The sequence below is a fragment of the Lutra lutra genome, chromosome 9, assembly GCF_902655055.1.
Source record: "Lutra lutra chromosome 9, mLutLut1.2, whole genome shotgun sequence".
Classification (NCBI taxonomy): domain Eukaryota; kingdom Metazoa; phylum Chordata; class Mammalia; order Carnivora; family Mustelidae; genus Lutra; species Lutra lutra.
In genome coordinates this window covers 114,998,238-115,015,772 of record NC_062286.1, presented here as the reverse complement: position 1 = coordinate 115,015,772, position 17,535 = coordinate 114,998,238, and the positions used below count along the sequence as shown (strand labels likewise).

The 17,535-nt window shown below is 44.6% G+C and overlaps 1 protein-coding gene across 1 annotated transcript in view; it reads left to right on the top strand.

Annotated features, from left to right (window-relative positions):
• The window catches only part of TMC2 (transmembrane channel like 2), a 63,603-nt gene extending 46,623 nt beyond the window's left edge, over positions 1-16,980 (top strand). The window contains exons 14-19 of the mRNA XM_047746971.1: positions 1,280-1,347; positions 2,389-2,628; positions 9,640-9,765; positions 12,591-12,669; positions 13,537-13,654; positions 16,732-16,980. Of these exons, the coding sequence (XP_047602927.1) occupies positions 1,280-1,347; positions 2,389-2,628; positions 9,640-9,765; positions 12,591-12,669; positions 13,537-13,654; positions 16,732-16,949 (849 nt within the window). The 3' untranslated portion in view covers positions 16,950-16,980. The remainder of the gene's footprint in view (positions 1-1,279; positions 1,348-2,388; positions 2,629-9,639; positions 9,766-12,590; positions 12,670-13,536; positions 13,655-16,731) is intronic.
• The last annotated feature ends 555 nt before the right edge of the window (positions 16,981-17,535 follow it).

Sequence of the window (17,535 nt, the reverse complement as noted above, 5' to 3'; positions counted from 1 at the left end):
AATAATACTAAATTTCATTCTAAAAATAAACATGTAGAAATAGCCAGAAAAAATTTTAAGACAGCAAAATGAAAGGGACTAGACCTACCATTATGTTAAAACATATTATGAAGCTATAATAATTAAAACTAGTACTAGGGAACAGCCAAAGTTATCAATGGAACAGAATAGAAAATCCAGAAATACAATCTATATGAAATAATCTATGTGGAAATTTAGTTTAGGATAAAGGCAGTCTTTCAACCCAGTGGGAAAGGATTTTATAACAAAGGGTGGAGACAACTGGTTGACCACTGGGGGAAGGGACTATATCTCTCACCCATTTCACCTACATACATAAATTGTAGGTAGATCAAAGTTTTCATCATCAAAAAATTAAATCATAAATGTCTAAAAGAAAGCATATATAAAGTTACAATCTTGGGGTGAGGACAATTTTTCTAACCAGGACACAAAACACAGAGATGAGAAGTTTTCAAAAATATTTTTAAACATTTCATTTTAAGGTCCCAAGACTAAGCCCTCATTTATTTGGAAAATGCACATTTCCTCTTCCTCCTTTGATCCATGCCTGACCCTTCTTTCTCTCCTAATTTCTTCCTCTTCCTCATCTCTGTCTCTCTTGACATCCATTTCCAGAGGACAAATGGGGAAGTCGGTTTAAGCATGTTGCCTGAGGAGCCCTCACTCCCCATTGCTCACACAATCTGCAGTCTTTCAAATAGTTGACGAATCTCCAAAATTGTGAAAATCAGAGTCTGGCTGAGCTCTTTCCTTTGCATGAACTACTCTCAGACTAGAGGAAAATGAGAAGGAGAAAAGACAGTTGGAGGAGTGGTTTAATTATTGTGTTTGCGTGTTTGTTTTAAAACTATCATTTGACCCCTCATTTAATTATTTGCATTTGGTTACCTATTAGATTTATTCCTTGATTATAATTTTAAGGTAAATTTCTGATTAGAGCATTGATAAAATGTTCTCGTTGGGGCCAGGGTCCTCCCAAGAATACATAGTTGGCCTGCAGGCCCTAAAAGGTTAAAAACTCTCACTTTTTTAATGGAAAAAGTAATTGGAAAAACTTTCAACTTTGAGAATTTCAAAACCTTCCTTGAAACGTGGAAAATGTGTTAAAGAAACAGAACCATGAATCCAAGGCTCCTCTCAGATCACCGGAGCAAGCTCTTTGGGATAGGGTGTCTCTGGCTTAGCCAGTTGGCTGGTCATGGAGGCTAGCTAATGCCTAACAACTTCCTTTCTCTCTGTCTGCCTCCCCCTGCAGCCGTCATATGCTGAGTTTGATATTAGTGGAAATGTACTTGGTTTGATCTTCAACCAAGGAATGATCTGGTGAGCTATGTGTTTTGTTTGGGGACCACCTCATCAGGGAAGTCAGAAAACTGGAATCCCAGGCTTGGCCCCCCAGCTAGCTCGGGAAGAGGTTAGATAAATCCTCAGGCCTCTCTGAGCTGCCTCTTTTCAGATGACAAATAGAAGACAGGACAAGATGAGAACCAGGACCATATCCAGCCTACTCATGGGCTACCACGGACAAAGAGGAAAGGAGAGGAATAGAGGAAGGCTGAAGGGGAATGAGAAGGAGGAAGGAAAAAAGGACAAAGTAGAGAAGGGAGGAAGGAAGAGGCAAAAGGGAGAGAGGAGGAGAAACAGAGGAGGAAAGAGAAGAGGGAGGAGGGAGAAAATAGGTAGGAGAGGATGAGGAAAGGAGCCAAGGGTCTTCCTCCTCTGAGGCAGTTAGAAGAAAAGGCTGAGTAATTTCAACCAAAGACGGTTTTTTTTAATCTTTTTTTTAATTTATTTTCAGCATAACAGTATTCATTGTTTTTGTACCACACCCAGTGCTCCATGCAGTCCGTGCCCTCTCTAATACCCACCACCTGGTTCCCCCAACCTCCCACCCCCCCACCTCTTCAAACCCTTCAGATTGTTTTTCAGAGTCCATAGTCTCTCATTGTTCACCTCCCCTTCCAATTTCCCCCAACTTGCTCAACCAAAGACTTTTAAGAGACTGAGGGCTCACTGAAAGCCAGTGTCCCATTCTCTTCATTTAAGAGCTTCAGATAATTTTCTGAGCAGCACTATTGTTTTAGGGGAACCACAAAGAAAGAGACAGGAGGCCAAATAATTTGTTAGGTGCCTCGTGGTCAGAACCCAGGCCACTGGTGCTTGGAGATCTCCCTCTCCTGAGGAATGGGTGGCTGCAGCTTGGCAATAATGTCCAGCTTAAATGGGAGACCACTGACTTCAGAACATGTGGGGAAAGCAGTGAAGCCTCATGCTCCTAACCCATCTATGCCATTTCCTCCTGTCATCCTTCCTTGGCCTCACCTGCTGGGGGGCCAACCGAGTATGCGGTTTCTGCCCTTCCAGGATGGGCTCCTTCTACGCTCCGGGACTGATAGGCATCAACGTGCTGCGCCTGCTGACCTCCATGTACTTCCAGTGCTGGGCAGTGATGAGCAGCAATGTGCCCCACGAACGCGTGTTCAAAGCCTCCCGATCCAACAACTTCTACATGGGCCTCCTGCTGCTGGTGCTCTTCCTCAGCCTCCTGCCAGTGGCTTACACCATCATGTCCCTCCCGCCCTCCTTCGACTGCGGACCATTCAGGTGCATAGTCCCAGTTGCATGGGAGCAGCTCCTCCCCCAGAGCAGTCTGTTGAGGGAGCCATGGCTCAGAAGTCCTCTTCTAGCATCTCATCAGCCTGCAAAAGGCCATGGAGCTCTGTGCAAATCATCAGAGCCATTCAATGGCGTTTTCTGCAAGGATGGACATGTTCTATCTCTGCATGATCCAATATGGTAGTCCCCAGCCACGTGTGGCTCTTGAACATTGGAATGACAACGAAGAAACTGAATTTCTTTATTCCATTACAATTCACTGTGATTTAAATAACCTCCCATGCCTGATGGCTACCATATTGGACAGTGCAGCTCTGACCTTTTAACAAGTGGATAGTCTACTACCCTGGATTACCTTACCATAGGATGAGTAATGGGGGGGATAGTCTGAAGATGAAATAACCATACATTTATAAGTGCCATTCGCATCGGAAGCAGCAACTGAGATTTTTGACTGGGTCCCCATCCCCTGCAGAGCATTTGTCAGCGCTGTGGGTTCAGGGTATAAGCAGACCAGTTTAGGAGACTGGGCATTGTATAAAGAATGTATAAGTAATGAGATAAGGAGGTACATTGAGAAATAATATGCATCTGCTGCTCTCTTTCCAAGCATAAGACCCTCTGGAAATAAAGCCATCTCTCTACTCCATAAGAAGGAGTTCTGTGGTTCAAGCAGTTTGGAACATGCTGACCATTTTATCTGCCACCTTCTCACTTAAAAATGCTTAGGGCACACTATTAATGGATCAGAAGAATCATGCAATAAGATAATTTGTGCAAGCCAGCATTTCTGTCCTTCTTGACCATAGACTCTTCATGGAACACTCATCCAGGGCCAGGAGTGAGGTGAGGTGGGTGAGGCACCGATTCTGAGCTTGCACGACACTACGAGTGAGTAGCTCCTTCCGTTGTGCATCCCAGGGCCTGACCCAGCTCACTCTGATCCTGGCTCTGGGCCTACCATAGTGGATCAACACATGGGGAAATGCTGCTCTGGTACTTTTCCATTTAGAAGGGACTTATGTAGCTAAAGCCCTGTAGTGTGCACCCCCCCACACATACTCCCAGCGAGTGCTGTGATGCTCAGAGGCATTAGTGGCATGCTCGAGGCAGAGTGAGATCTGGCTGCACAGAGGTTCAGATGGAAGGAATGCGATTGGGGGTGACCAGATCTAGAGAAGAAGAATTTGCTGAGCTGTAGAAGGCCTGGGATGCCAGGCTGAAGGGAGAACCACATGATAAGAATGGTAGAACCCTCTCTTGACTTCTTCCTAAGCAAGGTTTGGAGGGCTGAGCTCTAGATACAAATGCCAGTGCTCCTTTGTTCAGGCTGCCTACCTGCCGCCAGAAAGGAGGCCCAAGGGCAGGCCTAAGCCATGCCTGGCCCTTGCCCTCTGCCCCACCCTTGCTTCGTCTGCTACCCTGAGAGGCCCTGACAGCCTACAGCCAGAGAGCAGGAAAGGAATCTGAAAACGGAACTCAGAAGGAAACATGGCTGCCACCGCCTTCCTGTCACCCTTCTCATCAAAACTCACCAACAGTTAGTTCATTCCTCAGATATTTCTACAGCTGTTCTCTCTCTCACTTGCTTCAGGTGTTTTCTCAAAGGTCACCTTCTCAGTGAGACCTTCCCTGGAGAGCCTAACTAAAATATCACACATACAGTCTTCTTATCATTGTTTCTGCTTATTGTATCTCCTGATCAACATCTAACAGTCCAGGTTTTTTGCTTATTTATTGTGTTCATTGTCTATCGCCTTCACCAGGACATAAGCTCCAGGAGGGTGTGATTTTTGCTTCCTTTCTTACTGCCTTATACCCAGGGTCTAGAAGAGAATGCCTAGTTTATGGTCAGTGTTCAAACTAGACCCTTCACATCACAAAAATTCACTTTTACCTGGAGGGACTTGGGGTTTCAACCAGATCCAAACAGACAACATTAACAGATGAGACATAGAATTTTTGTAGAGTTTCATTGGAGCACAGCCACACCCATTTGCTTACATATAATCTGTTGCCACAGATTTCTTACTACAACAGCACAATGGAGTCATGTCAACAGAGACCATCTGGTTCACAAAGCCTAAAATCTTTATTATTAGCTGTTCCCAGAAGGAAAACTTCTCAACCCCGTAACTCTAGAGTCAGCTCAGTCAGTTGCCAGCTGGGTCATCTCGTGAAGTTACTTAACTCCCTACACCACAAGTTAATTGCCTATAACATGGAAATAATTGTAGTGCTTCTGTCCTAGTGTTGTTATGAGGATTTAGTGTATTATTTGCAAAACACTTAAAGGAGGGTGCTAATTTCCATGGTAAGGTGTATATACGAGTTTGTGAAGCCTGAGCCCTGCCCAAGTTGGGGGTAGTTGGTACACCTAACAAGGCTATGAGGTGGGAAGCATCATCTACACCAGGGCTCAGCTACCTTTTTCTGGTAAGAGCCTGACAGTAAATATTTTCAGCTCGGGAATCAGGAGAAAAAAATCAAGAATATTATGTAAATACTTCTATAATTAGAGAAACAATTGGTCACAAAGTTTATATTATTGACAAAACTCAAGATATGATAATAATAGAGGATAAGTTCTGTAATATAGGTCTACCGATGAAAAGAATGGAGTTCTTGAGGGGAAGGTGATGATAATATCTCACATAACTGGGGCTCAAAGTTACTGTCCCTTGTCATCAACGTCAGATTTACTTCTTAGAGAGCAGTACAGTCCATCTTTTTACCAGACATGACAGACATCTCCTACCCTAGAAGAAAAATTCCCATAAAGCTTTACTACTACTAAGCCATTGAACTGCTATGCAGTTGGGCAAGCGAGAATCCTGTTTCTATTTCTGACAAAATGTGCAGTTCGGAAAATGATTAACTTATGAGAGCAGATGAAATTCACTATTGACATTATTGACTGATTGCAGCAGCACATGATAGATTTAAATATTTTCTGCAAATTACCCAATGATGAGTAAGATAGTGAATAACCGTAGTCTATCCACACCTAAAATTTCACAAGCTTTATAAATTTGTCCAGCTAAGCCTTCTTCTGCCCTATATATATTTTGACCATTGTCAACTGTAGCATGTCATAGCAGATCCCACATCAATTGTACCAAATTCCATTCCATTCAGTTGTACTGAATTAACATATTCTCAACTTCTTTGAGAAAATTTCTTCCATATTTGTTCCACATGGTGTATTCATAGAAATCAGTTCTTCGGTCACTTCAAACTTGGCATTCGTTCCTCAGTTAAACAACTGAGCAGCATCAGTAACATCTACTGACTCATCAAGGGTCAAAGAAAACCACTTGACATTTACCTCTCTTGGAATACACTCTTGTTCTCAATGTCCTCAACTCTTCAAGCAGCTGCTTTTGCTGGAAATTCTCCAAGTCTTAAGCAAGTTTACTTCCTCCAGATACATTTCTTCAGCTCCTGCAATCAAATACAATTTAATCACTTCACCACTGGTCAGTGAGGAACGTGATTTTGGGAAGTGGAGGAAAGGGGAGTCCTTGCTATATAGAGAACAGAAAGCTTAGCTGAATGATGTCCTACAGGTATATGGAAATCTGAATCTGTAAATAATGAACTTGGATGTTTGGCTAAGGAGATTCCTAAGCGAAGTATTGAAGGTGCAACCTGGTTTCATCCTGCTGCTTCTACTAAAATATGAGAGGAAAGAGACAAATTGAGAAAAGAACTGATAAGCCAAAAGGAACCAGAACCTGATGATTTGGGAAGTTCTCAGCCTGTCCAGATTGCAAAAGACACTGCAAACAGATTTACTGTCAGGAAAGCATGCTCTAAAGAAAAAAAAAAAAAAACAAGGGGCAGGCTGAGCAACTTTTGCAAGTGCCTCTGAGGGATCAAAAAACCTAAATATTCATTCATGCAGAGGATTTTTTTAAGGACTGGGATCCTCTCAACCATCTCAGCAGAAGGCAAGCATAGAGATAGAATTCTCCAGTAAAGATCTGTGTGGGACCCTCTTGTCTAATGGACTGAATTCCCATGACATACATGGAAGACCCACCAGATATTTAAGAATGTCATATGAGCAGTAACACTGCCATCTTTTACTGTTATCTTAGGGCTGACACACCACTGTATTTTGGGAGTAAATAACTCATTTTCTAGTTTTATGGGTCCATAGAGAGAAGAATTTTGCCCCAAGATGAATCATACCCAAGGTCTCACCTATATGTAATTTAGATGGTGAGATTTGGGACTTTTGTGCTGATGATATTTAGATGAGATTTTGGACTGTGGGTTAATGCTTTAATGGGTTGCAACTTTGGGGGATACATGGATGGCAATGAGTGTATTTTGCAGGTGAGATGAACATGAATCTTCAAGGACTAGAGAGCATAAGGTGATGGGCTGAATAATGGCTCCTGAAGATATTTGCTTCTCATCCCTGGAACCTGTGGACCTTATTTTACACAGCAAAGTGACCTTTGCCAATGTGATTAAGTTAAGGATCTTGAGGTGGAGAGATTATCCTGGATTATCCAGATGAGCCCTAAATCACAAGTGTCCTTATAAGAGGGAGGCACAGGGATATTTGACTACAGAAGAACAGAAAGTGAAATATGAAAGGAGAGGTGTTACCAGCTTTGAAGACAGAGGAAGGGGCCATGAGCCAAGGAATGCCAGAAATAAAGCATGAGATGCTGGGGAAAAAGCGAGGAAACAGATTCTCCCCTAGCACCTCCCTCTGAAGGGAGTGCAGCCCTGCCAACACCTTGGTGTCAACCTAGTGAAACACATCAGACTTTTGGCATGCAGTACTATAAGAGAACAAATTTGTATTGTTTAAAGTCACCTGTGTGGCAATTTGTTATAACACCCACTGGAAACTAATACATCATCTAATACATCATGATTCAAGGACAAAATAACCCATACTTAATTGTGACTTAAAAGCATAACAGGTGAAATTCACTTTTCCTGGTTTTACATGACAGGTATGCATGAATAAGAATAAAAAATGAATTTATTAAATGTCATAATATGATACACATGGCACTTAAAAGCGCTAAGCATTGAGATGGCCATGAGTGGTCTCTGACACAACTATTTCTTGTCAGCCATTAGAGCATAAAAAGGACCACAGACCATATATAAATAAACAGGCATGGCTGTGTTCCAATAATATTTTACTTAGTGACACTAAAGTTTGAATTTCCTACTTCAGTTTTTATATATCACAAAATATTCTTCTTTTTTCCCCCCCAACCACTGAAATACATGAAAACCATTCTTCGTTTTCAGGCCATAGGAAAACAAGTCATAAGCCAAATCTGGCCCATGGGCCATTATTTGCCAACCTTTGATCAATACTTTACAGAAGAGAAAGATGAAGCTTCTGGCTGCAACATTGGAGGGCACTTATCATTTGATGACCCCATACATAGTGTTTTATATAAAGTTGTATCTACACCCTCTAAACAATTCTCTGAGGCAAATACAATTATTCTACTCATAATACCATATTATACTGTATCATTATTATGCTATATTATACAGATAATATAGCATAATATTATGCTATATTATACAGATAATATAGCATAATATTATGCTATATTATACAGAATATTATCATTATTATGCTGTATTATACAGCAGAGAAATTTTCAGTATCTTGGCCAAAGATATCAAACATCTACAGCACTGTCTGATAGAATTTTCTATGTGATGAAAAAAAATTCCATATCTACTCTTCAAAAATAGTAGCTACTAGTCCCATGACTACTGAGAATACTTGAAATGTGAGACTAAAAAACTGAACTTTTAATTTTACTTAATTTTAATTAACTTTTTTTATCAAAAGAGTTGTTTAATCATGAAAAGGGAAACGGTCCAATAACTAACTAATAAACATAAACAACATAAAGGGTGCTGGATGTTGACTTCTTAGTGCTCATCATTTTCAGCCATCAGCTGCACCTGTCCATATTTGCTGTTTTCCTCTGTAGAAAAGGGAAAAAAGACAGACCTAGAGCAAATCAGAATGAGAAACTGAGTGCTCTGGTATTGATCTGCCAGAGAAAATACAGGATGCCCAGCTGAGTTTAAATTTTAGATAGATAATGAATAATTTGCTCTATGAGACATTCTTATACTTCTGAAATTCAAATTTAGCTGGACACCTTGTATTTTTTTAAATTAACTTTTAAATTTTTATTTTATTCTTTCTTTTTTAATAGCTACACTGAACAACACAGCTCTAATGGGGAGACCGAGGGAACTGAGAGAAACAGGCAGAAAGAGAATAAGTAAATTATCCCGTGTGTCCCACAGCTAATAGATGAAGGAGCAAGGATTTGAACCAGGAATTTCAAGCCCTAAAGTCCATTTCTTGGCCCTGAAATGATTAACCATAGCCAGCAAGGGACCGTAGTCTCTGGGCAGGCATTTGTGGAAGTCAGTCTGCATAATAGTTCTTGGGTATTTGAAGAAAACAAAATTACCACTGTGACCTGTCCAGGAGCCTGTCCTAAGTGATCCAATCTCCTGAAACTATCATCTGAAGACAATTTGTAGGTATTTCTGAGCGGCCCCATGAAGTTGTCTCCCACATAAGCCTCTGGAGAGCTCTTTCCTTCCCTGGGGGCCCAAAGGGAGCTCCATGTTGATCTTACAACCAGCTGGCAGGCAATTTTCTCCCAGGAGAGTAGAGTAGAAAACCCATTTTCATCTTGCTGAGGAAGATGTCAGACCCAGGAGACCCATGCAGGTTGAGAAGTTCTGAGGCTCCAAGGACATGACGCTGGCCGGGGGGGCTGACCAGCTATAAGACAGAGCCAAATGGCAGCCCCTCATGGGGCATGTTTTACATGCAGCCCCTTTGGAGCAGAGCTCTGGTTCTTCTGGGAAAGCAGTGGTGAGTGGCAGCTTGGGACCCACGGGGACATGGGTGCAGCTGTGTTCGCCACACAAGCTTCATATACTGAGCTGTCATGTGTTCTCTCTTCTTCACAGTGGGAAAAACAGAATGTATGATGTCATCCAAGAGACAATTGAAAATGATTTTCCAACCTTCCTGGGCAAGATCTTTGCTTTCCTCGCCAACCCTGGCCTGATCATCCCCGCCATCCTGCTGATGTTGTAAGTTAGGGGCTCTGCCTCCTGGCAACCTTCCCTTTACACTTGAGACTTCCCAGGCAGGTCCTTCTCCCGCAACGCCCAGCCCTCTTCCTTAATCTGCATTTCCCAGAAGCAGATCCTGAGACAAAGATGCAAAGGCAGATAGTTCACTGGGGAGCGAGGGAAGGAAGTGAGATGGGGAAGGGCACAGCAAGGTCATTACCACTGGGATGACTTTAATCCTGCTGGGGAACACTGGGAAACAGTGGGTCTCAGAGTTATCCAGCTCACGGGTCAGGGATGGGGCATCCGTAGACCAGCACCCATCGCTCACTGGTGGGTTGGACTGGGAAACCTAAAAAGGGAGCGGGGTGGGTTAGTTCCTTGGCAATCTGGGTCAGCTGCATTCCTGGGTCAAAGGGTTTCTGCAGGGGATGGAAGGGAGGCTCCAGGCACAGAGGTAAAGGAACTGCTGGTCATAAGTCTTTCAGGGAGCACACTGAAAGATGGGGCCCAAGGAATATGGATGGCCACTGACAGTATCTGTAACACTCTCCTAAACACCCCTTAGAAATATCAAAGACGTCTGGGCTCTGGGTCTCTGAGAAAGCAGAGGGTCTGATTCAGCCTGTCCTTGGGTGCACTGGAACCTTTGGTTCATTCCCCACTCTCCCTCCCACCAAAGACCGAGAAACCGTGAGAATGGTGAATAGGTTGGATGATCTCTGGACCCCCAACACCAGCCCCAGGCCTAGGGCAGAGGAGGCAAATAACACACGTTCAAGGAAGGAGCAAGGGAAGAAAGAAAAGAAGAAGGTGGGAAGTGAGACTCCTGAATTTGAATTATGGTCATCGAAAATGTACTGGTGAAAATATTAGGGTGTTTTTTCTTTACAAAAAACCATTTTGGCATGCTTTTTTAAAATTTGTGAAATATTCCTAACATACAGAAAAGTACAGACAACATGAATGGGATCACAAGAGTAAACAGATGTTACTAGTTTGCATTATTTGCACCAATCTGTCCTTTACAAGAAATAAAATATTACAGATACACTTCAAGCCCTCTCCCACCCAATCCAGCTCTCTTCTTCCCTCCCCAAAAGTAGGAATTCACTGTGATCATTTCCACACGTAGTCAGGTGTTTTCATCAGGCACAGGTGTGCTATCCTTTTCTGGGCTTTAAATTTTTTCAGGAATGGTTCACTTTCTCACTCAACATTATGTTTGGGGAATGTATCCATGTGGATCCAGGAGCTCTACTCCTCTATGACCGGCTCTACTCCGCTCTGCAGTGTGATTAAACTACAGTTTTTCTGTCCCTCTGCAGAAAGGTGGTTAGGTTTCCAACTTTTTTGCTATTGCAAACGTGGTCCTTGTGCAGATGTGTGAGGGCTTCTCTTGGACAGACCTCTGGAAGTAGAAGTGCAGATTCATAGGTATGTGTTTCCCCAATCCTTCTAGAGAGTGCTGAACTATTCCCCCAAATAGGTGTATTTTCTTACATCTTTGACTGGAACATCTTCTGCTCCTAGTCAAGGCCTAAGAAAGGACTGGCATGATAGTGACCACCTGTACTACCCCTTGAATGACTGAGGAAATTCTGGAACCCAGACCTGACCCCTTACAGGCAGCAAAGGGAAATGCTGAATTTGGGAATGGAGGGACACAGCCACCCATGAGCATTTCCTCCTCTCTGACCTCCAGCTCCTCCCTAATAGATGGGTGGTTAGTTAGGAGAGAAGGTGAGGTCTGGCCTTCAGGGTAGGAGCCTTACAAAACAGGTCCTGCTGCCTCCCACTGTCCTCCCTGACTCCCCCTGAGTCTCTGCTGCCGTGGCCTCATGGGATAGCCTCTGACCCACACTCTGCCCTAAACACAACGGGATTCCTCTTCTCTGGCTGGAAAGAGCTCGTGGACTCAATGAATTGGCTCTGGGTGGCCCCGCCCTGAGAGGAAGACTTAGAAGACCCAAGCTGGAGCAGCTAAGACTTGAAATCTATGGAGAAAAATGATAAAGGGTGAAGCTCAAAAGCTCCCAAGTAACAGGATGGTGAGGCACCCAATCCACGTGGTACCTTGGCTTTTGTGGCCCCTCCCCTCTCAGGTGGTGCACCTAGGTCATAGCCCTCGACCTTAGGTCCTCTGAAAGGGAAGCTTCAAAGGACACCTGGTGGGAGCTGGACTCTGAAAACCAGCCCAGGACCAGGCATTCCCATCAGTGCTCCCTAAGCAGGGACCTCCAGGCCTTCTGCACTTGTGTTTCTAGGCTAACTTGGAGCAGGCACCTAGCATCCAGACCTTCCTCTCTTAGCCCTTGATGACTGGGGAAGGAACTTTGGCTTTAAATGTTTGGCTCCAACAAGTACTGATAGATGGGGTAAATTTTGACAAAGTACTTAACCTCTCTGACTTCTAGGAGACTGATTTGGAAAGATGGGAGACATCCTTTCAACTTCATGGGGTTTCCATGAAAACCACAGATGTGGTGGAGTGGGACATGTATGACACATAGCCTGACCCAAGGCAGCTCCCCAGGAAGTATAAGCAGCTTCTTCTGCTTTCAAGAACCCCTGCCCCTCCCCCACCTCTTCAGATTTCCAAGAAGAATGATTCTCTTAGCCAACATTTACTGAGCACTCTGAGAGCTTAAAATGTGTATGTCATTTCCGCTTTTAATAAAATAGAAAATAGGGTGTCCAGAACCTTCTCGGGAGCTTAATCTCTCCACCGTGCCCAGAGGCAAACTACTGCAGGAAGCCTGCCTTGATTCCTCCAGAAGGGGTCCAGCTCTTGTCATTTTCCAAGACTGCCTTATCACAGGAGGTTCACTTTTCTCTTGCAGCCTGGCCATCTACTACCTGAACTCAGTTTCCAAAAGCCTTTCCCGAGCTAATGCCCAGCTGAGAAAGAAAATTCAAGCGGTGAGTCTGTCGGGAGTTTTCATTTGAAAAGATGTCATGGTTTTGGTTTTTGCTAATTTGCTCTGTGAGCCCAGTTGTATTAGCTAAATGGCTTCCTTCCAAACCAGATCCCAAAGTATCTGTGTTACAGGAAGCCTTGTAAGATTGAACAACATACATTTCTATTTTGAGGTTATTCAGGGGGCACACAATAATGATGGCTTAAATTTGGAGAGGTTGTTAAAGAACAGGAGAAATTCAATGGACTCAAGCAATGTTCATACATAGTAAAACCAGTACCCCCAGTAATATGTATGGATTAAAACTAATACCATAAATACTAGAGAAAATATTGTCAGAATGACATAGTGCTTGTGCACACAGCCTAAGAGGTCTCTTAAGCCCCCGGCTGCACACAGATAGCCTCTCTCCCCACCAGCTGAGTTCTAACTGCTCTCTTGTCTCTCCCAGCACCCAACCTCCCCAACCACCTCCCCAAAAGCAGTGAAGGGCAGACCCCACCCCGCTCTAAGCCCTGTCCTCCTTGTTCCTTGCTCCCTCTTCTGGAACTAATCTCATCTGCCTCGCAGCCAGCTCCCCCTCTGCATCTCCCTCTGTTAACCTCACTTCCTCCTGCCCAGATACAAAGAACCTTGAAATGCAGGATTGGCAGGGTTTCTGTCCTCCCCTGGCCAGATGTCCCTTCAAATGCTGTATAAAGCTGAATCTTGGGCTCCTCTGTCCAACCAGCGGCAAGGACCAAGACCTGGCAATTTAAGGTAGTTACCAAAAACTGAAGATGGATTCCTTGTCCCCCAGACCTTGCCATCGTGGGCTCTGTTCCTCAAACACCCATTTCCCTGAGAACCGTTCATTCTTTTCCTGCAGCTCCGTGAAGTTGAGAAGAGCCACAAATCTGTCAAAGGCAGAACCAGAGTCCAAGATTCAGAGGACACAGCTAAAGACACCTCCAAAAATGCCACCCAGCTCCAACTCACCAAAGAAGGTAAATTCTATTTCATGATGATTCCTTCTTCATGGGGCCACATGGGAGGGTGTATAGAACATCAGCTGAGAAATCAGATGGAACTGGGATGAAGTCAGAATTCTGACAATTAACTGTGCGAAGCTGAGCACATTAAGCTAAGAATGGGTCATAGGTCCTACCTCATGGGGTGGGGAGAATGAGATGGGATTCTGCAAGAGGCGAGCTTCACAGAGGCCTGGCACACAGAGAGAGAACCCATGACTATGAGCTGGGAGGGGCGTCTTGACATGGGGAAGCATCTCCACTTCTCCTCTGGGGCTGTCTCCCTCACCTCTACCCACCAAGTCTCTCGCTGCATTTTCTATGGTGACTCTTGACTTTCGCCACAAGTGAGCCTTCTTTTCTGAAACGATTTCGTCTACTTCACTTTCTCTCTTGAGTCTGACAGTCCCCTTCTGATATCCTCTTTCTATCTGGCTCTTTAACCCAATGGAGGAGCACTGCTGGTGTCCTACCCAGATGCCGCTAAGATACCCTGAGGGTTGGCTGACAGGGGGTCACAGTCACCTGGGGATGGAGGAGGTATTTGTTCTCTGTGTTGTCTTGAATGTTTTCTTTAGAAGGAAAAACAGATTTGAATCCGGCAGTTGCTACTCCTACCAGAACCAATTTGTATTCTCTTAAAAACGAGAAGCACTGGAATATCTAGAATGGAAGGATAAGAAATGACCACATGTGTTCCAAAGAAAGTGTCATAGGACTTCAGCACGGATTGGTCACAGACCATCTCCACCTTGAGAGAGGAAATGTCAAGCCAAAAGAGACCATCTCCTAGGTGACCCCATGTCCAAAAGCTTGTCCCTATTGTATAATTAAACCACATCAGCGTGCTGTGATTTTGGCCTCTGATACCAAAAGTGAATAAGATGCACAAGAAATGGCTGACAGTTCAGGAGTTCGAATTTTTAATGCAGAAACTGTATTATTTATTTGATGACTTTATGACATATAAGCAAGATCACAAAAAACAGAAACAAAGAATTTAAACCGCACAGTATTATCTCCCTACAAGGCGAACGTCCTCTGTTGGCATATTTTTCTTTTTCTTTTTCTTTTTTTTAAAGATTTTATTTATTTATTTGACAGATAGAAAGATCACAAGTAGGCAGAGAGGCAGGCAGGGCGGGGGGAGCAGGCTCCCTGTTGAGCAGAGAGCCCGATACAGGTCTTGGTCCCAGGACACTGAGATCATGACCTGAGCCGAAGGCAGAGGTTTAACCCACTGAGCCACCCAGGTGCCCCACTGGTGTATTTTTCATTTTTGAGGTCCAACCATGATGGAAGTGGCTGTGGAAGCAGGTCAGGAAACTTTTGATCCCTGGCAAACCCTGTGTTGGTATTGGAATACTTGTCAATATCAGTATTGACACTGAAATAGTAATGAATTACTACTGAATGGTTGGTAGCAAGTAAACAAGTGGATATTGCAGAAAGAAGACAAGAAGTCTGTGTCACAATAGAACCTGTCCCTAGTGATTCTCCCAAAATAAATGGAAGGCATTTCAAAGCTACAGACCTCCTTGTTGGTCAGATCGGCTGGCAGTCCTTAATGCTCTCCAAGACTGGTTCAGGGTTGAAATGTAGAAGAGTGACTGGCTAGCAGCTTATCATGACACTGAAGAAAATATTTGAAATCACCTAATTGTCCCACACGGGGCAGGAAATGGAGTACATGCAATGTTATATTGTAGTATCACCAACAAAAATGAGAAAATGGGGGGCACCTTGGTGGCTCAGTAGGTTAAAGCCTCTGCCTTTGGCTCAGGTCATGATCCCAGGGTCCTGGGATCGAGCCCCACATCGGGCTCTCTGCTCAGCAGACAGCCTGCCTCCCCCCATCTCTCTGCCTGCCTCTCTGCCTACTTGTGATCTCTGTCAAATAAATAAATAAAATCTTTTTAAAAAATGAGAAAATGGAATGGACCTATTTGGACACTGATGGACTTAAGTATGGAAGGAAAACAATAGGTGTACAAAATGTTTTCTATGAGAAACCAAGGAACTTACACTGGTTTGACAGTGGTCGGCTCATGTCCCCACAGTCCCAATGACGCACTTCTTCCCTGCCTTGCTCTACTAGACTGCTGCTTTAAAGTTTGCCCCTCTCCAAATGTGAGTTTTTAGTACGGATCCAAAGTTCTTTTCATTTTGTACTGCTTACCTCGGTACTGCAGTGTTTGATTTTTTTAAATTAGTGTGATCTGAACACATCAGTGGGAGTAGGCTATGGGGGAAAGCCTGGGAAGATGGCCACCAGTGGCCTCCATGGCTGCCCTCACTTAGCTTCTCTTCTCGAAGTAGTCGCTAGAATGATGCCAGTTACTATAACAAATAGGCCCAAGCAAGTAATGACTCAAACACAATGAAAGTTGACGTCTCACTCAACGTGAAGTCTAAATTGTGTGTTTCCACTTGACGGCAACTTTCTTCTCAAGGGACGCTGCTGCAAGGATGCTGGCTCCTTCCACCTGGTGACTCCACCTACCCCAGACAGGCACAAGGGGGAGGGGCAGGGAGGAAGTGGGGCACGTCAAAGCCTGGACTTCAGGCACAGGCCACATTCACCCACCAGGGAAACCTAGTCCGTTTCTGTGTCGCAGGAACTGAGGTTGGTAAAGAGCAAGCCAGTATCACCCTGAGGCCAGAGTTAGGGCAAGGGCAGAAGACAAGTAAATGGGAGCACTGGAAGTTGGATATGATTCCATGCAGGTCACACAGCCCCTGCCAGCATCATATGTTACTGTTGTCCCAGCTTTGTATTCCAGAAAACCAAGGCTCAGAGAGTCCAGTGTAAGGCCGGTGTTCAAAACCTAGCTCTCCAGCCAGCGGACCATATTCTTCCAACAAATCTGTTTATGCCAAGGCCGGGCCAAGATGCCCCCAGACACCTAGGGCCATCTGACCATTCTCACTTCACCAAATGGGACTGATATACACACACACAGCAGGGCAGCTCCAGAGGGCTCCCGTTTGATACCAGGAAACTGAAGCAGATTCCCCCACATCCTCATTCTTAATCTTGGTTCCTTTTCCAGGTACCACATCTCACCCTGCCAGCCAAAACCAGACCACAGACAAGAAGGTCCAGGATCCTGGGACCTCCAGTTCTGCCAGCGGGACCACACTGCCTGCCTCCCGGCACCTCTCTGGAGCTCGGCTTACTGGTGTCAGACCAGATTCTGGCCCTGCTCAGCCTCAGACTCATCCTTGGAGGTCAGCCTCTGGAAAGAGTGCTCTGAGACCTTCCCACTGACAGCTGGGACTCACAGAATCACCATTCTGGGGCTGATCCTTCGGCCCCACCAGCTCACACACCCAAAATGATATTCTCTGTTCCTCTCTCTCTCTACAGACACACACACACACACACACACACACACTCTCTCTCTCTCTCTCTCTCTCTCTCTCTCTCACCTGTCATTGTGGGAATTTTGATTATTTACTCTCAGGCACTTGTTGGCTACCGCACTGGGAGGACAATGGTGTCGTCCAATCTTCAGGGAAGCTGAGTCTCTCCTCACTCCCCATAAACTGCACTTTCCAGTATCTTGGTTCAGGCAGTTCTGGACCTTACACTCACTGTGGTTCCCTCCGCTCCAGAATTTGAGAGGAGGGGGCAGGGCCTCAATCACCACCATAGACTTTTTTCATGGCCACCATGTTGGGACACCGGTTTCTGCTAACCTTACTAACTGGGAGGAAGATGTGAGACAGAGCAGCCCCCATTCCTGACCATCACCTCTATCCAAAGGAGATGAGGTGGTTTAAATGAAAGGTACAAGAAGTCACTGAATATAAAGGTAGTGAACCAGGGACGCCTGGGTGGCTCAGTTGGTTGG